This window comes from Squalius cephalus (assembly GCF_949319135.1).
Source record: "Squalius cephalus genome assembly, chromosome: 11".
Taxonomy (NCBI): Eukaryota; Metazoa; Chordata; class Actinopteri; order Cypriniformes; family Leuciscidae; genus Squalius; species Squalius cephalus.
The window spans coordinates 30,902,661-30,927,051 of NC_137132.1; the positions used below are offsets into that span (position 1 = coordinate 30,902,661).

The 24,391-nt window shown below is 35.1% G+C and overlaps 2 protein-coding genes across 3 annotated transcripts in view; both read left to right on the forward strand.

Moving 5' to 3' along the window:
* The first annotated feature begins 270 nt into the window (after positions 1-270).
* spcs2 (signal peptidase complex subunit 2) lies at positions 271-6,730 on the forward strand. Of its 2 annotated transcripts, none has more exons than XM_079885894.1 (5): positions 271-473; positions 1,644-1,727; positions 2,496-2,656; positions 2,779-2,913; positions 5,444-6,730. In XM_079885894.1, the coding sequence occupies exons 1-5, from the start codon at positions 435-437 to the stop codon at positions 5,628-5,630; spliced, it is 606 nt and encodes a 201-aa protein (XP_079742020.1). In that variant the 5' UTR covers positions 271-434; the 3' UTR covers positions 5,631-6,730. The 2 variants fall into 2 exon arrangements, with proteins under 2 accessions (XP_079742020.1, XP_079742019.1); XM_079885893.1 differs by having other exon boundaries at positions 378-473; positions 2,496-2,648; positions 2,771-2,913.
* Positions 6,731-14,194: 7,464 nt separating this feature from the next.
* The window catches only part of abcg1 (ATP-binding cassette, sub-family G (WHITE), member 1), a 32,665-nt gene continuing 22,468 nt past the window's right edge, over positions 14,195-24,391 (forward strand). Inside the window, exons 1-2 of the mRNA XM_079885857.1 lie at positions 14,195-14,551; positions 15,910-16,153. Coding sequence (XP_079741983.1) covers positions 14,489-14,551; positions 15,910-16,153 — 307 coding nt within the window. The 5' untranslated portion in view covers positions 14,195-14,488. The remainder of the gene's footprint in view (positions 14,552-15,909; positions 16,154-24,391) is intronic.

A 24,391-nucleotide genomic window follows, 5' to 3' on the forward strand; every position in this document is an offset into this window, starting at 1 on the left:
TTGAAAGGTTGCTGCCTGTAATCATCCTATGACTGCAAACGTGTGCAAGTACACGTACAGGAATAGATCATGAAGTTCCAAAGTGGGCGGCGCTTAGAGAGTCGGTGACTGACGTCAGGATTTGCGGCTGTCATGTTAGGGCGGGAAAATCAGTTTAGTTTAGTTTACCTGATCACCTTGTGTGTTGTGGTCTCCCTTTCAATAAAGGGCACAGCTTTTTATTTTCAAACATGAGAATTCACATTTTTATTTGTACGGTTTTCAGTGCATGGGGATGAACGTCACCGCATCTAGCCACTGTGGCCCCGCCTCCTCTGACGTCAGACGTCACAGCAGCTGTTTCCCTGTTTCAGACCCATTTCGATTGGACGATTTTTAAGTGATTTTAGCCAATCACACTCACCCAGGTCAGAACAAATGAACAGGAAGAAAAGATGGCGGCGAGGAACGGAAAGAATGGTCTACTGGAAAAAGTAAGAAACCTTTATTGTATATCGCCTTTTATGAGATTTTATGAGTCTTGAGGGCACAACGTAGTTTATTATTTTGTACATATTTCATCTTTCGCACTCGTTATTCGGACGTGGATGTTGATGCGACCATGGCGCTCGTTTGCGTGTAACGAGTATAAAATGTAAACTTGTATAAATGAATGCACGCGACTAATGTAAAAAAATGTATCATGTGTATTGAAAACTGTCGAATGCCGTTTAAATGTCTAGATACAGGAGATTACACAGCATTGCACTATGTTGCACACAATATTGTGTTATGCTCATCATTTCCTTCGCCTTCAGCGTGTCACTTTATTTCCAGTCTGGAGGGAACGTTGACGTTAGTATGCTTTCATTTGCTTTCCGTTTCGGTCAAAACGGACGAAACAATTTTACTGTGATTTTCTTTTTGATTGTGATCTGAAACGTAGTATTTCAAATTGGTGATTTTCAGACGCTTTGTCAGAAGCTGGTTTATAATATTTTAAATAAAGCAAACTGGATACAAATGCACAAGCTTTACTATACAAATCTCCATATAATATATAAGGCAAAACTGCCTAAATACTAACATGCAAGTTAAATAAAATCAGAAATCCCCCAAATACCTGTAGGCCTTTTTTTAAAATACATCATTTAAAAATGTTTTTGATTATTTACTTTGTCATTTGTTGCTGAAAGTAGTGATGCGGATTTAATTTGCACAAATACACAAAGTTTGCAAAGTGATGACTTTCTGTTCAGTTATGCCAGATGATGATTCAGTAGCTGTGGGCTGATTTAGATCAATAACTTGAGGCTTTTTGAGGGATTTATGAAGAGATTCATGCTACACTAGTAGCAACCATATGTTACAGAGTCCGGCCAGTGAATGCAATGCAATTGAACGATGTAGTCTAATAGATGCATTTTGTAATTGCATTTCATCACATTCAATTCAAACTACTAATTTAATACAATATAATCTTATAAAAACATTTCTTTAAGCTGTCAATTCAGTAGCAGCGCAGACATATTCATTTAGCTTAAAGGGTGTGCAGTAACTGTACTATGTTTAGTTTGCATACCTATCTTGCACATATGAAAATATTAAATAATCTATTTGGCTTGACAGTGTGGCTTGCTAAAATCATATTGCATGTGTTTCAGTGGAGGATTGATGAAAAGCCAGTGAAGATCGACAAATGGGATGGTGCAGCTGTGAAGAACTCTCTAGATGATGCAGCTAAGAAGGTCTGTTATATATAATTCATTTCATTTTACATATTGCACATATACTACTGGTCAAAAGCTTGGGAACATTACTTTTTTTAAATGTTTTTGAAAGAAGTTTATTATGCTCATCAAGCCTGTATTTATTTGATCAAAAAAAAATAATATTGTGAAATCTTTCTAATATGCTGATTTGGTGCTCAAGAAACTATTTTCTAATTAATACTTTTATTCAGCTGAGACGCATTAATTTGATCGGAAGTGACCATAAATGTTACAAAAAAATAAATGCTGTTCTTTAGAACTTTCTATTCATCAAAAAATCCTGAAAAAAATGTATAACGTTTTCTCCCAAAAATATATATTAAGCAGCAAAACTGTTTTTAAATTGATAATAGTATCAATAATAACTGAGCAGCAAATCATATCAGAATGATTTCTGGAGGATCATATGACACTGAATAAATTACATTTAACAATATATTAACTTTGTTATAGATGATTATTTTAAATGGTATACTATTTATACTATTAAATACTATTTCACAATATTAATACTTTTCACTGTATTTCAAATCAAATAAATGCAGCCTTGGTGAGCAGAAGAGACTTCTTTCATTAAAAAAAAAATCATAATTGTTCCAAACATTTGACTGATTGTGTGTGTAAATCTATTTATGTGGTTTCTTGAGTGATTTATTTGCATACTTTGTTTTTATACTGGTTATGTCCATCTTTTTAATAATCTACTCTTCTTTCTTCACCCCCCCCCCCCCCCCCCCCCCATAGGTTCTGATTGAAAAATATGGCTACATTGAGAACTTCAACTTAGTGGATGGACGTCTGTTCATTTGCACGATCTCCTGCCTTTTCGCCATTGTAGCTTTAATTTGGGATTACCTCCACCCGTTCCCAGAGTCCAAGCCTGTACTGGCGTGTTGTGTTGTTTCATATCCTTCATTGTCAAACCTCCAGCACAAATCATTGCGTCTCTAATGTGTTTCGAGTTTGCTCAATGTAAATGAATGTAAATTGGGCCCTGCTTCAGTTCTTGTCCTTAACAGATCAACACATACTTCATAATGATGGGGATTTTGACCCTGTACACTTCTTACAAAGAGAGGAACATCTTCCTTGTGGCCTTGCAGAAGGACCCAGCTGGAATGGACCCAGATCACAATTGGCAGCTGTCCTCTAGCCTAAAAAGGTGAGTTTTTTTTTTTGTTCTTATATTTATTAGTGGTGATCAAACAAACCCTTACCATAAAGACCCCGATATACGTTCTTTAAAAGAAGTTTGAAATACATGACCAGCGATATAGAGACGCGGCCCACACTGCTGAGAGAGGCTTTTAGATGAATATTTAAATATGTTCTGTAGGGGTGTAACGATACCCTCATGTCACGACTCGATACATATCACAATACTGAACTCACGATACGATATTATTGCGATACTCCAAGACATATGATTAAAGGTTAACAAAATTTTTTACTGTTTATTAAATGGATAAATTTGATATTACATTGTGTGTATAAATGAATATTCTTGGACTTGGTGCTGGAGACCCAAAGCACAGGACAATAGAGACACCAGAATAAAAATATTCATGATTCTGAAGTTGAAAATACAATGTTATTTTAGACGAATATGTTTCTCTGTCACTGACTAGATACATTTAAAATAATGTAGGCCACTTTTTTACACAGATATTCCCCTATTGCATTATTATACATTATATTCAACATTATATATAATATTTTAATGTAGTACTGACACTAAAACTCTGAAAACTTAAATTTTTTCTCACATAGTAATTTTTATTTTGGGTGAACTATTCACGATACATATTGTTGCATTTTTGTATTTCTATATACTGTGACACGATATATTGTTACACCCCTAATGTTCTGTGTTCTTTCCCAAAATATACACGCAACAAAAATGACAGAGGTGAGAAAGCATCAGATCATAGCGATATGGATGTTTCTGCAATTCAGCAGTCAAGTCACGTTTATTTATGTAGCACAGATTTACAGTATTAAACACGAAAAATAATTAGATAATTAGATAATTATTTTCATTTAGAATTACAAGCTCATGTTTTTACTCGTCTGACCTTGATGGACTAAACAGAAGAAATAAACCGGAGAAGATTTCCATGTCAAAGAAGGCGGAGCCTCTGAGACACGCCCAACTATTATGTCATCGCCACGGACCAATGATAGTTTGAAGGCGTTTGCCTGCCGGAGCGAACTTTTCCAAGATTTTGGAGCGAAATCCAAGAATGAACTGGTGTGATGTAATTTCGAACAAAATCAGGCCAAAACTAAGTTTGTTTGCTCCAAACAAATTAGTTTTGGCCTGATTTTGGTCAATTACGTCACACCAGTTCATTCTTGGATTTCGTTTCAAGTATATCGGGGTCTTAACTGTTAAACATTGGTGCAGTGCAGAACACCCTAGCAACTAGTAGGGTTGCAAAATTCTGGGAATTTTCAAAGATGGAAACTTTCCATGGGAATTTAAGGGAATTAACAGGAATTTTTGGGAATAAACGGGAATAAACTGGGAATTTTCAAAGTTGAAGTTTGGCTCTTCATAGGGAACTTAAATATAGTTGAGGAAAGTATATTTTAGCATAATCTTGACTAAAACAAACAGATGCCATTCAAATACACTTGAATATCCATGCCATTCCTCAATCACATGCACATAGCACACTGCTTACTGCATGGCTATTGAGACCACACCCCCTACCGGCACTGTGCATGCCTCCATCACATGTACAGAAGCCCAAGGCACACATTTGAGCCTGTGGACTAAACAAAGTGAAGTAAGTTTTGACGATATTATGGGGAAATATATTTATTAAATGTTTAAGTTGCAAATATCACATACAAATGTATTCATCTAGTAGATAGCAAGCTAATAAGGTAGATGCTAAATAAGCTAGCATAACCTTATTTACCACATAAGGCAGATGCTAGCTACCTCATGTGGCTGTTTTTCTCTGCCTCTTGCAATATGTTTTGAAGATCATTCCAGTTGTTTAGCTAGCCTTACTATTTATATATCTGTTCATGCCATTGCATTCATTTTCTTACAAGCTCTTGCATTGCATTAGTATTCTTACAAGCTCTTGTCTTATTTTACAGAAAAATTCCACGTGCACTATCCGATGTTTGGAGACATAATATATATATATTCTAATAATATTCTAACATGGAATATGTCCAAAATTCCCCAGCTTAACTTCCCATGGAAATTTACCGGAAATTTTCCGCCCCTTTGCAACCCTAGCAACTAGTGCTGGGTTGAAAGGTAGATTTCTTGAATATCTAAATTTTTCTCTTCATTTTGATAAACCAATATAGATTGTTAAATTCCAAAAAGCAATCTTTTAGTCCAGTGCTTCTCTAACATGTCCTGAGAACCCCCTTCCACTGCACTTTTTCAAGATAGTCTTGCGTTTATCACCAAATTCAAGTCTTGCTTAAGAGTTGAATCAGGTTTGCTTGATGAGGGAGACATACAAAATGTGCAGTGGTCGGGGGTCACCAGGACAGGTTTGAGAAGCACTGTTTTAGGGCTTGTTTACACCTGCCCACTTCATGTTTTCTCTGATCGGACTGCTATCTGCTATTGAAGCTCCACCCTATTAGCAATGCCATTCCTCAGGAAAAACGTTTGATACTGTGGTTTACTATATTACTAAATGGCTTGTGTCCATTAGGTTTGATGACCAGTATACGTTAAGAGTGTCCTTCACTGACGGCAAAACCAAGCTGTTCAGGGAGACGGAGTTTACAAAGTCGGTCGGGGTGTTCTTCGACGAGAACGGGACGCTGGTGATGGACCAATTTGAAAAATATGTCTCAAAGCTTCATGACACATTGGCCACAGAGAAGAAGACAAAGTAACGGTTAGTCGAAACTGGCGACGCAGGCCTTCAGCGACCCAGCGCACTCAGTAACGGTGGCTGTAGTGGGACAAAACACAGATGTTATTCAGGCTAGTGTGTGTTATCACAGTTTAGCTCTCAGCTCTAACATTACATAAGGTCAGCACAGTGTTTTCTTATTGCTAAAATTGTCCAATTTTCTTTTATGTGAGCCATGTTTTGTTTTTGTTTTTTAAATGCAAGTTCAATTTATAACCGGTGTCTCAGTTTAGTGCTCTTTATAAAAAAATTCAAAAAAGAAAGCCAGGCATTTCTACCATATGCATAGCTAAGAAAAACAGTGTTCTTCAATATCGATGTATTTAAACACTCACTTTAAAGAAAGTTCACATGAATTTTTTTTTGGTAATCAGAAGCTGTTCACATTAGGGTTTAAATGTTAGAAGAATACTTACATTTTCATAAAACAAAACGAGTCCCTCCTTCCTTCAGGAGTGTTTTTGGATCAGAGGTGATCTACATTAGTGCTCCCACATTTCACGACGCCTTGTGAAGCGTTGAGTGTCTGAAACAAGCAGATTTTTGTACATCTGAGCACCAGTGTATATATAGAGCCTTATTAAATGTCTGTTTAATCTGCATATTTTTTTTTTCCTGTTCTGAATTATATCTGTTTGGGCTTTAAAGGACAACGGAAAGCAAAGAAATGAACTATGTCCATCTGTCGTGTTGTCCCCCTACCGCTTTGATACTTTTGTGTTTGGCCATTTATGCTTGAACCAGGGATAACCGTTTTACGTTCCCTTTTTTTGTGAGCATTGGATCAGTCTTGACCTGTTTTTCACACTCAGGAGTGAATGGACCTGAATTTCCTGGTTTTCTGTCAACAGCCATTTTCATATAGATTATCTTAATTTATTTTGAAAAGTTTTGAACCGTACATCTGGTTGCAGTTTGTTTCTCCATATTGTGAAATATTAGGCCTGCTGAAATCCACGGGGACTTCTCAACGGTTTTTGTCTAATGATATTCAGCTTTAGCTACCCATATTGTATGTGCCTGTTATTCTCAAACAACAAAAATATAAAAATAAATACAAAATAAAGTAAGGCATTTTTACATTTGTGTTTTGCTGTCATTATTTCAGGAACATTTGCCAAATTTGTTTGATGCTTTTGTGATTGACCACATTTGCTCATTTTCTAATTAGGGTTTATATTCTGATCAAGCCTTTCTGCAAAGGACGATCATTTACGTGACGATAATGTTCCAATTATAAATGAATGTGAAAACTGGTGCAACATTCAGTTTAAGCCAGTATACAAATTAGATTACTATTTTTATTTTTGAGATTTTAAATATCCACTGTAGTAAAATATAGTAAATATTCCAACAAAAAAAGTTCTTCAGTTTCTTGAATTTTCATAACCACCTGTATCTTCTCACCTAAAACTACGTTCAGATGTGTGTGCAGGATGATTTGTTACATAATGTTGTGTTTTACATAACTCTGAATTCCAGTTAATACTAGCATGTGCCAGATAAGTTTTCCATAGAAACCATAATATTGGATTCATTCACTTCAAAATATGGTCATTTTGTGTCAAAGCAACCAAATTTCAGAAACTTTCCCAGCTAAGATTTTATATTTAAGAAAGACAAACATAAATAGTGGGGCCGGGCCACACTGAAATTCCCATATATTTGGGATTGTGGGCCTTAAATTGTGGGATATAGGGTCTTAAAAATGAAGATGCCCAAACATTTTTGGTAAGAACCAAAATCTAAAATGATATAAGGATATCTTTAATACTTCTTGAGTTCCAGATATGCAAACTTGAAGGGGAAACAGTGCTTTTTCCCATTTTTGAACTCTCATTATTGACGCATAATGTAACGGAAAAAGTCAATAGATTTGACTAATAAACCAAAAATAAAAATGATGCTGCCACTTTTCTAGTTATTTCGCCCTCCTGTAATTTGTCAAATTTGTCATTATGGCCTCCTCTACAAAATAATGGATTTCACAGTAAATATTCATTCATGGTATTTAATATTTTGGCTTTCTTCTTTATGTATTTCTTTCACCAAAAAGCAAAATCAAACCAACCAAACAAATCGTTGAGTTGACATGAAATGGACTTCTCCAATCATTTAGTTCTCTTAAATATATTTCTTTTCTCCCAGTCAACAATCTATTATCCAGTCCTTTTTTTTATTTTATTTTTTCAATAACCCTTTTTTATTGTGATGTATGTCACTACTGGAGAAAATATCTGTTGCTAATGCATTGCATCTTTAAAATCAACTGTGTGAGGTTTGCATGTTAAGTCATATGCAAAACCGCAGGTCAACTATTGAATGAGATGCCACAAATAACACTTTTATCCTTTCAAAGCGAGTCTGTGGCCTAGACATTATTGTGATGGCAGAGCCTGTGTAAACAGATCTGTGGGGGTTTGTCCCATTGTGCCAACTTGCATATGCACATTGATGGAATGACTCACATTTGGCCCCATCCAATAAAGTGTTCATGCACGTGCCTCTACCAACTCATGAAAACAATGCAAACAATGCATTGTAGTAGATAACACTCCTCCTTTTGAACTGTGGACATTTTAAATCTGTGGACAGTTTAAGTCTGACACATTTACATAAAACAAATCCCTTTTTTAAATCAAATCATCAGGAAAACAGTTTGGTTTCGTGAAGCGTAAGTCATGGAATTTTTGCATTCACTCTTAAAAATAAAGGTTCCAAAAAGAGATTTTTTGCAGTGATGCTGTAGAACCATTTTCGTTCCATTGTATAAACTTTCAGTGAACAGATCTTAAAAGAACCGTTGTTTATGGTGAAGAGTGAAGAGCATTTTAATAATCTACAGAAACGTTTTTCCACGATAAAGTACCTTTCTTTTTAAAAGTGTGTCATTACATAACACAAGGGGTTGACCTGCCTCATGTATAATAAATACATGTTATTATACCTCAGCCATATAAGTGTGAAACTGTCAAAAATATACATCTTCAATTGAACACATGACATTCTGAAGAAACTGTATATAGACCTATGTTGTTGTTTTTTAAAGATTGATTTTATTCAGTTGAAACACCATTAAGTACAACACAAAGTATCCAGCAATCCAGCTGCTTCATGACCGAACTGTTAAAGGACATCAAACTTGCATTTGCCCTCGATGTATTGAAGGGATTGTTGCCTTGTTATGAGATATGTGGGTCAGTGAACTCTTGTTGCTCAGTGCTGGTCATATTGCAGATACCAAAGCTGAGCTGCTTTCACTCCACTAATCCAGTTAGAGCAAATAACAAACAAATATACTGCATGTATAAAGGGACCAGTCAAATAATAAACAAAGGGGCCATCTAAATGTAGATTTTTGAGTAGCCTACATATTGGCTGATCCTTTTGACAAACAAAATGTGGATATATATTTTTAGGTGTAAATCTGCTGCTTTCTTGCTCAGTCTTATTTCATGTGATGGTCTCAGTGATAATGTGAGAGAATAATGCAAGCTGTTTGGTTACATTTTGCAGCATAAATCGTTCTTGAGGTGCGGTCACATTTACTGTTTGCTCGGTGAACTTTCGCGGGCGAAGTCCAATAAGAACCGCGCGGATTCCAGTAAAAGAATCGGCGCGATCGTGAGTTTTACGTTAATTTCCCCCACGCAGATTTCGCTTGTGTTCAAGTTGGTCATACAAATTTGCTGACCAACAGAAAGGTTTGAATGTTATTTCTGTGCAAGCTGTGCTTCATACATCTCTACGCTATTAGCAATATTGCACACGAAACTTCGCCTATATGACCGCACCTTTATGCTATCATTCGTAAATCAACACAGCATTTCTTATATTCTGTGAAAGAAGAGGTTCTGCATCCAGTCTTGGTAAACAGGAGCTTCTTCAGAAAGGTTAAAAGCGCAAAGCACAGCACCTAGAAATTGAGAATACAAATGTTTGGTTAGAATATCTATTTGTTACTTTTTTTTTTTTTTTTTTTTTTGACAGAAATATTTCAGGTTACTAGTTAAAATAAAATAAAACCACCAGATAAAAAATGCATTGACAGGTATGCACTTACCAACCTAATCTGACGGGAAAACATATCTGAGTTTCAAGGTGGCGATTTCGTATGAATTCATACAATAATTAGAAAAAAAAAAGCCTTAACCCAACCCAAAAACCAACCTTTACTGGGGCATAAGCAGATCATATGAAAATGCATGAATAAGATTGGACGAATTCATACAAAGTAAGGCCCGTTCACACAAAGAACGTTAACTATTAAGATAACTATTAAGCAAAATTAGTGTCCACACCAACGAACGATACAAGAGCATGCTGCAGGTTTTGTTGACTGCTGCTTTAATTGCTGGAGCTCTTTAAAGCAGGATGGATTCTGATTGGCTGTCAATGTTTTTTTCGTTCATCAGCTGGAAAAAAATAGATCAGAAAATGATTCCAACGATTTCATTTCTCTGTCCCGTTATAGTTGTGGTGTGAATTTCTGCTATTCTTTTACATTTAGAAGGGGTTTCAGAACTATCTTTATCATTATCTCAATGCTAAGTAGATTACTTACAAATTGTAGTCGGTTACTTATTCCAAATTACATGACAAAAAATGTAGTTAGTAACGTAATTCATTAGGCCTACATGACATATTTAAAGTAATGTAATCTAACTACTTTTTGATTACTTTTAGATTACTTTTGACCTAATTCGTTTATCACATTCATACAAAGAGAACAAACTTAATTGTATTATCCATTATTATTATTGACTTAATTTTATTATTGACCAAACTTATTAACTTAAAATCTCAGGGGATAATTCAAGTAAATATACAATATATTTTTACAAATATTAATGACCAGCACTGATTATCCGTTATAGTTACCATCCTTGGTGTGAACAGGCCTTCAGCCATCAATTCGCCAAAACGTAAAATAGTTACGAATTGCCGTGAGATTGTGTTGGCATTTACAATGGAAGTCTATGGGGCAAGTATACAGTATATTGTCCCATAGACTTCCATTGTAAGTGAATATTTGCGAATATATATATATATATATATATATATATATATATATATATATATATATATATATATATATATATATATTTGTAATTCACATCTACAAAAACTATAAAAAAATAAAATAAAATAAATAATAATAATATATGCAGAACATTTCAGTACCTGTATCTCCGGGGACAACCATGATAACCAATCATGTACTCCTGCGCATAGCAGTGCTTCCTGCACAGTCCTCGATATCCACAGGTCCATTTCTGCACCTCTGTGTCATTGGCTGTTGGGAGAAGATCGCTTAGTACATAAACAATAATCATCATGCACAATTCATACTTGTCCAACAGTCATAATTGTTGTCAGCAATTAGTAAATAATGCTATTAATCTGTCAGTGCACATCAGCATTGTTAATACTAGCAATAATACCTACAGATCCAGACCTGTTGTTATGTTGTAGCTATTGCATATTGAAATGTAAAAGTACCTTCACTCGCTGACAGCAGCAGCAGAGTTATTATAATCAGTCCCAGTGCCCTCATGTTGTAGCATCTCCGTCTCTCCGGCTGACCACTCACATTTATATTGCACAGCAGCCCGGTTCGAGGGGAGGGACTAGTCTAGTCAATAACAGTTTTCATTCCTTTATCTGCATCAGTTGTGAGATTATGTCTTTATTTATTTATTTTCTTTCTAATCTCAGCAACATTTCAAAAATTAATTTAGCCATAGTGAAGAGCTTGTCTACAGTTTCATAAATTGTTATGCCCAGCATGCAAAGAAAGGAATGAATATATTTGGATCAATTATAAGGACTGATTTGATTGTTTTATTATAATCTGATCCTTAAGGGTCTATTGGTATTGTTGAAATGTTTAACATTTGAAAAAAATTGAAAAATGTGCCCTTAAAGTATAATAGGCATGTTATATAATGCATTGGAATTTAATGATGTAATGTTGCATTGAATCTGCGGGTCTTTTCTTTCAGTGCTACAGTAGTGGCCAAAAGTGATGTCGCAAATATTATTACAAAGTTGTTAAAGCATGCATGTCAGCATATTAGTCAATTGTTTTATTTGTGATATGAAACATGACAAATTGTGCCGACATATTTTTTTGGCCAGGCTGTCATACAAAAAAAAAAAAAAAAAAAAAAAAAAGAACACATGCAAAAAAACCAACAAAAAAAACCCAACAAAATATTAATAACTGATTTTGTTGTAATCACCATGTGATTTTTTTGCACAAAATAATTTTTTCGCCAACAACTACAACTATTTTTTTGCATAGTAACATAAAACCTGTAGTTTGTTTTTTTGTCAAAAATTTTTGTCTGATAAATACCTTGACCAAGTTCGGTGTTTGGTTCTTCCCTCATATTTAAAATATTTAAAGAATTATAAAATAGTTTCTTCATATTTTGATGGTTTCATCAAACTTATAGGGTCATTAAAAACGAACAACTCCTCCAGACATCACTTCTGGCCACTGAGACTGAGTTGTTTTACTCTGTTGTGTAGGTAAAATTGTTTCAGGAAATATTGGTAACACTTTATTTTGCAGGGTCCTTGTTACACGTTACATGTAGTTACCACAGTAATAACTATAAATTATGCATAATCCAACTAATCCAAAGCAAACCAAGTACATGTATTTAATTAATATAATTTAGTACTTAAATGTATAATTATAACAGGACACCTTAAAATAAAGTGTAACCAAAATATGATACATATTTCAATTTAAATATTATATAAGTTACAGGTATAACATTTATAGGATTTTAAGGATATATGCAAGATTTGCTAAAGTTAAATTTTTTTTTTTTTTATGGCTCTGTATAATTTTGTATAATGGTTAATACATTATTTTATTTTGTTTATTAATGTTTTACATTGCAACTCGAAATGTCTTTCATTCTTTCTCTCTACCTACTTATACATTTTGCATAGTTTTGCATAAGTTATGGGTCATTTTCCCTTTACTGTACACTAAGGGGGCGTTTACACCATAGATATCTGCCACATTTGACCGCTCCAGGCACGTTGGCATATATCTATGGTTTACATGACAGTTTTCAACTCAGAGTACGTTTACATGACAACCATGTACTAAAAACAGAAACTTTTTCCCTTTTTTTTTTTTTTTTTTTTTTTTTTTGCATACAGACAACAATGTTGTCAAAACGATCCCCGTTCACGAGGATCTGCGGAAATGTCTAAAACACTGTATTCTGCTGCCAGGCCAGTACTTGGTGATGTCACTTTGTAAAGAAACACTACGTGCCTGTGGACTGAACATGTAATATGCATGTGCATGACATCACCATTTTCCAAAATTTTCAATGTTCAATTTTTTGTATTATTTTTTTTTTTTTTGTATAAAAATAATATCGGAGATGATAACAGTATCGTTTAAAAAAAAAAAATGAAAAAAAATTTTTTTTACTTTGAAACCAGTTTTCAAAAGTCTGTGTTTTCAGGCCCCAAAAATGCTGTTGTCGTGTAAATGAACGGCCAAAACGCATAAAGAGTGTTCCTTAAATCTTTGCAAGTGACATCGCCAACTAGGCCTATACTGGCCTGGGCTGCATAATACACTAAGACCTGTTCAGAATCAATGCTGATAGAAATATTATTGTTAATTTAAAAATAGTTTATAGTTATGTTGAATGACCTCATTTAACACTCATTATGTGTATGTCTCTGCATTGGAAACTCATTGGAAAACAGGTAGTTGGAAAAACAGGTAGTTATGCAACTGTGTACGGCCAGAAACGTTGTCAGCAAAAATCTACTATTCAGGACCGGCAATAGCAGCTCACATGCAGGACCTTGTGACCAGGAACCTTTCTCTCTACACACAACCCATTCACACCCACTCACACACTGGTTTCACAACTGTTGGGTAAAGAACCATACCCAACTGAACAGCCTTCTTTTTTTTTACATACAATGAATTGGCATAAAAATATGATGTCTGTTCACTTCTCTCTCGTTTTCAGTGAGAAGCCACCAGAGGGTGCTACTATAGGCCTATAGCTTACTAACTATAATATATAATAATATGCAATTTTTGTACTTTTCAGTGAGAAGCCACCAGAGGGTGTACATGTGCCTTGAGCCTGTTCTTAGTGCATTCTGCATTGGTAGAATGAAAAGTTTAACATAGGCTTTAAGGCATAGGCTGTATTGAACTTCTGTCTATGGGCTTGAATTGATATATATATATATATATATATATGTATGTATGTATGTATGTGTGTGTATATATATATATATATATATATATATATATATATATATATATATATATATATACATACATACATACATAGCCTCTATATATATATATATATATATATATATATATACACACACATACATACATACATACATACATACATATATATATATATATATATATATATATATATATATATATATATATATATATATATATATATATGTATATGTATACGTATGTATGTATATTACGTTCTATCTAGCGTCCGTTTGCGTCTCGACGACGTTTATTGAAAACAGTTTCGCTTTTTAAAACGCACCTCGAGACCTCTCCGATTTTTCCCCGTGTCGCGTGTTCCCTTTCATCGCAAAAACGCGTCCCGTGTGTGTCCTGTGTGTGTGTCCTGCCCGCACGGCTATGGTGACGTCACCATCTGTACACCGCGCGCAGGTACTGCTCTTGTAAACAATAACATCGCGAGGAGGAACACTCGGAGGAGCTGCTGGGGACCAAACAAATGCAAGATCTCACTGCATTGGCCAGAATCGGATTTAGACGCTGCACATTTTAAAGGAATGGCATGTCTTATGGCAGCCTTTTCAGTCAACAATACTGCAGTGACCAACTCCATCATAATGGTAAGATTGTTTTATCTCAGTGATATCTATCTATCTATATGTAGGCTATGCATGTAACGTTAGGATATATGTGTGGGCGTGTGTGTGTGTGTATGTATATATATATATATATATATATATATATATATATATATATATATATATATATATATATAAATGTATACATTTTTTTATTAACCATTTAATACTTAACACATTTAGCTGCGTAAAATAAACTGTAGCCTATGTTTAAAACCTGCTTGATTGATGTGTATATTCCGAGTGAACCAGAGTAACCCTCACTGACTGCACAGGTCTGTCAGTTCTTCACATGACTGTCCTGGTGTCACAGACTGCATAGCATTGCTGTTGCAAAGATATTTCTAATGCATGATCAGTTGCTAAATATGTAATATAAAATGTTATATATAAATATAAAAACGTAGTGCCAGCACTAATTTGATAATTTTTTTAAATTTCAGATGTGATGATGATGATTTTTTAATATCCTTTTATATTACATAATACAGTTTTAATATGGAGAAACACATTACTGCATTAAACTCACATTTAGCCATCACTGTTTTTTCTCTCTCTCTGAGCTTAGAATAAGCTGTGTCCGATAGTAACCTCATCTGCCTTGTGGTGAGAGAGAGAGAGAGATTAGGTTGTCTCTCTGTATATTTCGCGTGCATTTCTGATGAACTTTTATTTTCTACTATATATGTTATATGTGGTGTTGATGCTTATTGCTTATTCTTCTTAATACAAAAAATAAATAAATACTGTCAATAGTACAGTGATGGCATTAGAGAGCAATAACATGGTCCTTCGATATATACCATGGTACTCCGATGTACTTACTTTGAAATATACCGTGGATATATCATTGTTTACAAGAGAAATTGCTACTTTGTATTGGTATTTTGCTATAGAGCAACAAATTTAGGGTGTGTGCGTGTGCGTGTGTTCCTGGTATTCCCTATGTTATGGGGACCACAAGTATAGTAATACTAGTCAATTTTGACCTTGATTTTTTTTTTGGTCCCATGAGGAAACAAGCTTAAAAATCATACTGAGCAATGTTTTTTTTGAAAATGTAAAAATGCAGAAGGTTTTGTGTGATAGGTAGATTTAGGGGTAGGGTTAGTGTAATGGGAGATAATGTACAGTTTGTACAGTATACAAACCATATGTCCCCATAAAACATGGAAACCCAACGTGTGCGTGTTTGTGTGAGTGTTAACTTCTGAACTTCTGACTTCTGAACATCGAACATTTGTCAGCAGAGATTTTGAGTCCTAAGAGCAAAATCCTCAGGCCTTTTTTCTCTCAACGCTGCAGTGTATTACATAAGCGTTCTCTCTTTCCACCCTCAGAACACCAATGGACCTCCGGATCTCATGCTAGACCCTAGAACCGTGTGTGTGTCCATTGATGAAATGATATCCAAGCCTGTCGGCAGTCAGCAAACACCACTGTTGCACGGACACCTGAAAAAAGTTGAGAACAATCTGACCGAGGCCCAGCGATTTTCATATCTCCCCCGCAGACCCGCAGTCAACATCGAATTCAAAGATCTCTCGTACTCGGTTCCTGAAGGACCATGGTGGAGGAAAAAAGGTAATGTTTGACCTTCAAGCCTCGAAGCACTTTATATGTCATTTAAAGGTAAGGTTGTGCTTTACCATACACTTTATTGTGTTAAATAACTAAAGCACAAAAGTAAATATAAGTAAATGTAAAGTACTGCGTTGTACATTTCACGTAATACATTTTAGTAAATATGAATTTACTCAATTGCAACTTCATCATTACAAATGTGACACATGACATACAAGTCTCAAAATAAATGATGATACAGTATATTTTCATTTACCAAAAGCAATATTAAGTTCACTATTCAGCTAATTACAGTGCTATGCATAAGTTTAGACACCCATGCTAAAGTTGACTAAAAAGAGGAATAAAAAATCATCTTTTGGAAATTGAACTTAATGACTTATAGGAATTTAACATAGGGGTGTCCAGACTTATGCACCCTGTATTTTAAGGAAGAACATTTATTTATTTACGATACATTATTCATTCACAAAGAAAATTGGTGTCCTTAAAGGTTGAATTTTTCCTAATTTTTTAAATTAAGGCATTAAGTTCAGTTTCCAAAAGATGATTTTTTATTCCTCTTTTTAGTCAACTTTAGCATGGGTGTCTAAACTTATGCATAGCACTGTACATTTACTATCAATTTAAACTATAACACATTTCCATTTAATTACAACTAACGGGCAATTAAGTGTCTGAAAACATCACATTCAGTTCTTTTAAAGTATGTTATTTCCATGATAGGTGCTCTTTTTAAAAGTATGCTAAGGTGAACTTTTTTTTCACAACCATAGGGACTCACATATATGTTTTTGTGCACTATTAAATAAAAAATCTGCAACATACTGTATTTAAATCCATCTTTCGTAGGACAGTGAAAGTTAATAGTTGTTTGACATGCACACACAGTAAATGTATGTCTATAATATGTGTTTTAAAAGCATACTACAAACTAATTTTAATGAAAAAGTCCATGTCTGCACTAATAACTAATCTTGCTGTATGTTTTAATTGAATTTACTGCAAGGGGATTTGTTGGTTTCTATTGTAAATATTCTGGGAATTGGATTGATTTCAAGGGGAATGATTTGTTTCGGATACAGATACAAATAAATTGTCTGGTGATATGGAGAGTGTAGGATGTTGAATAGATTAGCCAAGAGTGGTTTTAGGCTTTGGTTTTTTTTTTTTCAAAAATGTCCTTTTTGGTGGATGTTATCCTGAGAATGTCTGAGGATGTTATCCTCTGAAGTGAATTCATTAATTAAGCACTACGGTTGACATAACAGCCCAGCTGTCTGCTTTGCCTTGGCTTTGCTCTTTTTTTGTTTTTTACGTTCACCTTAAAGGATCAGGGTTTGTTTTTGTTTTTGATGGACAGTGATGTCTTCATTAGGCTCACCATCTGGATTGTAATTTGATTTTAAATGTCTTGGATACAGCAAATGTTCATTAGCAGCAGTTTTGGCACTGGCAGAAACCCCTGAACGTGATTTCACCAAGTACAACATGTTCCTGGATCAACATCTTTGTTGATCCTGGAACAACATTCCAATCAACCAATCAGATTTGAGGAACAAGTTTACAGTTTATGTCAAGTTTAGGCTTGCAACCAGGGTTAGATGATTCTACATCAATGTTATTCACCTATCATTTCCCTCTGGTTTTAGGGATAATTTATGAGTAGGGTTAGATTTAGGGTTAGGGATATGGTTAGGACTATATTTTCTGACAGGAATTTTGTTCCACGATCAACAAAATATGTTGACCCAGGAACGCATATAACTCCGCAAAATCACGGTGACCCAAGCCAGAACAGATGGCAGAGTTCAGCTCAAGAGATGGGCTTTTTTCATCCTACAATCTGTTTTTTTACTACTTTTTTTGTTTTTGTCACTTGTCAGGTTGTATTTTTCACATATTTCCCCTATAGCTCAGAAGTATTTTTGGATGTGCTCATTTGCTGCTCAGTGTTACTCAGTCCTTCTGCTAAGAAGAATGAATAGCTTAACCATTGGCCCTAATGCTGTTTGCACATATAAAGGTGTTTTTTCTGTCACAAATCTTTCTCAGAGCAATATTTTGCTTGCATATCATACTGTTCATAACATTGCCAGTGCTATGCTTTCTCTACTTTAACTACCACTACTTAAAGTGATCTTATATATCTAATTGCATCTGATATAGCGAGACGAGTGACTGCAATGCTGTCTTGTATTTGATTTAATATCAAATAAAATATTAAAATGATAAAATAAAAGTATACACAGCAAGTCCAAAAATCCCACCTTGTTGCCAGAGGCTATTTACACTAACTCCTCCCACTATTACAAAATTGCAAAAGAGATCACGCTGATAACAGGATCGTGGTGTGGCTAGTAAGGCGGATGGCGTTAGCTTTTGACACGACCAACCAGAGTCCGAATCCGCCTTTTTCTGAGCTCATTCTTCCTTTTCCAATCGGATACCAGCTCAGAGAGGCGTTTATTTTAAATAAAAATTAAGATAATATTGAAAAGTTGAAAAAAGCGTCAAACAGTGGGAGTAAAGTGTTTATCGGGTAGTGTTAGGTGTAGGGGAAGGCTACCTTTAAGGACAAGGACAAGTAATGTCCCAATATGGCAGCATCTATTTATTATTTTTAATACATATACCCCTGGTTTCACAGACAGGGCTTAAGACTAGTCCTAGACTAAAATGTAAGTCTGAGCTGTTTCCACTGAAATAAACTTGCACTGACTGATCTTAAAAATATATCAGTGCCTTTTTAGTTTTAAGATGCACATCGGTAATGTTTTTTTCTAAGCATGTTTATAAAAATTACTTAAATGTCCTAATTGATCTATGGTCTAATCCTGGCTTAGTCTAAGCCCTGTCTGTGAAACCGGGCCATAATCATATAAACTGTATAAGTTGTTTTCATTGAATAATGTTCTATAATATACTGCAATACACTGAGGTGCAAATATAGTGTCTTCCGCTATTTATTTATAGTGTCTAACAGCTATTTACACTTAGTGCAAAGAAAATACTGATATTCTAACAATAATGTAAGTAGCATCTATCGCTATTTACACTTAGTGTAAAATGGATTTAACTTTATTTGCACTTAGGCCATATTTACATTGCAGGTCTTGATGCCCAATTCTGATTTGTTGACTATATCTGACTTTTTTTGATGACCAGCTTCTTTTTAAAAGTGACCCATTATTTGCAATTGACGCAGATGAAATGATAATACAAGTTTTGCTTTCCGCACCATCTCTAAAGGTCAGCAAAACATTGGATTGATGCTTCGTCCTTCATTGCGCCATTGGAAAGAGTCATGTGATCGTGGTTGGTGTCCACCTGACTTGATGTCATTCGCCTCCGTTGCTTTTTCAATGACGTACGACTCGCATTGACAGGGAAATATCTGATCTGTCCTCTTACATGCAGACACAAATGCATGTATCATTTTAATGTATTTCCACATATGAATGAGGCCTGAAACCGCTCTGAGAACATCGGAATCCATGTGCTTTTTTCCTGCTTACACATTCATGGGTCACATCCAATCTGTGCCACATGGGAGGAAAAAATTGGAATTGGGTCACTTGAACCATGTGATGTAAATGCAGCCTTAGGGCCAGATTTACTAAACAGGGCAAATTAGCAAGAGCACAATTCCAAAACAGAGCCGATGGGAGTGGAAAGTACAGTGTGTGATCTATAGTGAACTTTAAAGAACAGAGACACAGCCGGATCATTTCCGTAATGACCAATGTAATCTACCAGTTAGCGTTTGGTTTAAGACACGCTTTTTATAGGCGGTAAATAATGGCGCAAACAGCAGTAAATTGACAAGCACACCTTGAACATCCACCTTGCGTGATTCATTTAAATACTCTACTCCCATAAATTCTGTGTCTGAAAGGGAAAGTCCTACAAATGCATATGCAATAAGGTCAGCAAAAATAAGTGTCCACGGCTTTTCAGCGCTAATTTGTCTTTAGTAAATCCTGACCATAGTTTTTTAACGCCAAAAGAGGGTTTGCGCTAGTGCAAGCTGTTAGTGTGGCTTATTGTAGCCAAAACATCTAGGCATGTTTCAGCATTGACACTTATAGCCACTGCCATAAAGTAAATAATAATTTATCAAAATTCTAAATAAATCTCATGATTTCTGAACAGTCTTTAGAAAGCAAAAATAAAACAATAATTTAGAATTTGGTAAACACTTCATTTCTGAAATCTTTCCTTCCCTCTGAAAGGTCCCTGGACCCCAGTTCGAAAACCACTAAAAATTTAATTAATATTTGTACCAATAGTGTGTTTTTTCCAATGCTTAGGCAGGGTAATTTACACATTTGCTCTGAGAAGTTCCAGTCAACTTAAAACATCTGACCTTCTGCTTAAAGGAATTGTTCATCCAAAAAATTTGCTATTTTGTCATGATATGGACTAGGGCTTGCTGTGTCCTCCTTGGTTTGACCTATGCACTGAATCTCCATTATCCCAGGCATCTGAAGTATACCTTTGAGGTTTTTCAGAAACTTCTCTTGGAGCTGGATGCTTCAACGCTGTCAAACAGAGTCCAGTCACTCAGGTCTAAACTGCTGTCTTAAAATAAGATTGTCTTTAGTATAATCTGTTCTGTGGTTCCATGTTGCCTAACAAATACCTTACATTTGAGCAATTATTTTGAACATTTTGTGCCTAGAAAGAGAGAAACACCAAAAAAGTTGTTCTGCAAACTTGAACTGTTCACACATCCTGTGTGAACGGACACCTTGCCCTAAGAGTTTTTGCAGGCCTTGCCGTTCTTCCCACAAGGCTTGCTTCGTCCTCTTTGGTTTGATCTATCGTATGCACTGAATTGAGAGTGAACAGTCTCCAGTCGCACAGAGTTTACACTGCTGTTTTAATACGAGATTGTTATTAGTGTAATCTGTTAAGACATTCGTTTCTTTTGTTTTCAGAAAATGTGGAAACCTTGTTTTTTATATCTAATTTATTTTAAACAACGCAACTCCGTTGTGTATTTTGAACAATTTGTGAAACTTTTCACAAGCTGTTTTGAAACTGTTTTCAACCTGTGTGAATTAAAATGCCTTAAAAGGTCATTGGGAAAAGAAATACAGTTAGTTCTGTTGATAAAGAGTAGTGAATATTCACTCAGAGTACTAACAGATGCCATTTCTGTGACTGTTGTTGGCAATAATAAAAGAGTTTGTGATTCATCTTCGTCAATTCGTCTGTTATTCATACTTGAAATTTGAACCTGATTTGATTAAATTATTTTAATTAATCCACTCATTAAAAATAATAAAACCAATTTAATTCTATTAAGTAGTATTTATTAGCATAGTGGGGGGTTTTGTCCAAGGAAACCAATATTTTTGTTTAAATTTTACTTAAATTTGTTTTGTGTGCTAATTGCAGTTACTCATTTTGAATGGTTAATTTGTAAGGATCAAATTTGATTAATTCTAACTCAATTCTTAAGTCTTGTTGAATTTAATTAATAATATTGCTTGTAATCTGTTGCCACAATTTTATTGAGTAGATATAGTGTATTATTTTTTACAGTATACTGTCATATGGCAATTTTATGGTGGCCACTGTAAATGACCTATTTCTGGGTGGAAATATTATTACAAAACAATATAGTCTAAAGGTTATGTATGATATGAGGTTAATAATGACATAATTTTTTTTTTTTTTTTTTTTTTTATAATGAAGTCAGTTTGAACTTGTTTATTCAAATTGTAATGTATTGTGAATAATTAGGGCCCGAGCACCGATGGTGTGAGGACCCTCTTGGAAATGTGGAAACATTTGCCTGAAGTAGAAGCAAGTTTCAATGAAACTTCAATGCCACACTCCAGTGTCGCTTCTTCCAACAGCCTTGCCATAAAATATACACAAGTCCTAGTCCCATAGCCAACTGGCTCATCGTGCTGGTGACTTCACTCAATGTCTTTGGTTGGATCCTCTTAGATAGCACCTGCTTTTTTTTGGCTTTCTCCAAAAACAACAGAATGCTCAACACACAGCCCTGACTCATGCACTCAACATCAGACACATGCAGGCAGCAAATGGATTGAACTGGCAAACAGCCGGGCACGGTTAAAAGGATCTGGTCATGAAATGGTCAGGGATAGTACCATGATGTCACTGAGTGGAGGTATGGAGCAGATGTGGACAGGGCCGATATAATCCTGGTGTTTTGTGCCAGATCGCAGCTTTCAGAGCCTCAGGATGAACAGATCCTCTGGCATCTGCAGCTGGTATTTCAGTTGATGCTGCTAACTTGGTTGACAAAAATGAATTCATTCAATATGATAATATAATTTGTGCACTGAAACATAATTCTGCATATCAAATATAAGCTTTTTTTTATATGATGACGATTGCAACTGCTTTAAGGGCATCACTGCAAATTGAAAGTTTAAAGGGATAGTTCACCCAAAAAAAGAAAATTCTGTCATCATTTTGTTCCAAACCTGCATGACCTGTTTTCTTTCTTCCGCTGAACACAAAAGATATTTTGTAGAATTTGGTTAACCAAACAGTTGATGAACCCCATTGACTTCCATATTATTATTATTTTCATGCAATTATGTCCATCAAATGTTTAAATAAATGCTTGTCAGTATATTTGGCAGTACACTTTAACCATATTTTAAAGATGTACTTATGTCGTACTTAAGTGGGTCAAAAGTTCAACTAATTGCATACATTATAAATTACTATTTTCATTTAAATATAAATAACATGCATGATTAAATGCATTTGTTTAAAGCGCTTATAAATATAAAGTATTCTCATGTTTCGGACAACTTGGATCATGTTCCTTTCCCGCAGAAGCTCACTCTGTGTCCACAGAAATTGGCTATTCACTAGGAGTGCTATAAGCGATGTGACTGGCTGATGGTTTCCGAGTCAAATTCATGATCAGTTATTTTCATTATCGATAATAATCGATTTTTATCGATTATAGTTGTTGCAGCCCTAATGTACTGCACATTATGGCAAATTTAGTTGCTCATTTTAGTATCCAATGCAGCAAATTCACACAGTATATGCTGCGTACTGCAGAAATAATAGTATTAGCAGTATACTGTTTGAACATAGTACTTTCGTCTTTCGTTTCTGTGGAATAATTGTGCACCGATGAATCATGCACCTTAAACATGTATAGGAAGTTACATACAGTATAGGGACGGTTTTGATTTCATGCTGACTAAAAGCAAGTCCATCTGACACGGTATCAACAGCTTCTAGGTTTTTTATTTTAATTTTTACTGAAAAGCAATAGAGAGTGATGTGCTGTTTATTATCAATTGATTGCCATTGAAACCGGGCCTTTGAGCTGTCTAACAAATCTTTGTAATCCATACTGAGAGGAAAGAGAGAGCAGCAGCCCAGCTCCGCTCTCACAGCTGGTTACTATCGGTCAATAAACTCCAGTAACCTCCACTTTGAGCTGTGGAGCAGGAGCAAACCATCGGCTGTGCACGTGTGAAGATGAGGCTGCTAATGAGAGATGCTTGTGGAAGAGAGGTATAACTTGGCAGAATATCTGAGATGTAGATTGTTCACTTTCATTTCTCATGAGTTGTCAACTCCATATTCAATCACTGAAAAAGGTTTTTACTTGAAACGCACAAACAACATACGTGTTTCTGTGCTGCATTAGTGGATTATTCCTGACTGCCCTGTCTTCATCACGTATTATAACACAAACACATCCCAGGATCTATGCACTAACATCTCAAATGAAAATAAAAATGGCACTTTATCATGAAATGTTCTAAATGTTATTTGAATATTTATTTGAATGTTTTAAACAAAACATGCAACTATAAGTTTATAGATCAGTGTCGCTGACTGTATTTATGAGAAAGAACTGAAGGATATATTAATATCGATCATTATCAGCTACATTTTCCCATATACGTTGTATTGATAATATAGCACTGGAGGACACTGAGCTCATTTATTATTTACTTTATTGTACCTGTTCTGCAAAATAAAGTATTCTGTAACATGTATATGCTTAGATGCATGACCCTGGAAGTAGACATCTTGATAGCTGAATCTTGATGTTGCCATCAGATTTCTAAGACCCACCTTTTTCCAAATATTGGGCCTCCTTGGAAACATTGGTATAATTTGAACATTATGGATTCATTGCCAGTGAAAGTGTCATACATATTTAATAGTGTGATCTGCAGTTATCAGCCTGTTTCAGGTGTTGTTTATGTGACC

Coding starts and splice junctions, on each gene's coding strand:
- spcs2 (XM_079885894.1), top strand. CDS start 435: ATGGCGGCGAGGAACGGAAAGAATGGTCTACTGGAAAAA. Junction 474..1,643: donor AGAATGGTCTACTGGAAAAA/GTAAGAAACCTT, acceptor CATGTGTTTCAG/TGGAGGATTGATGAAAAGCC. Junction 2,657..2,778: donor CTGGCGTGTTGTGTTGTTTC/ATATCCTTCATT, acceptor ACAGATCAACAC/ATACTTCATAATGATGGGGA.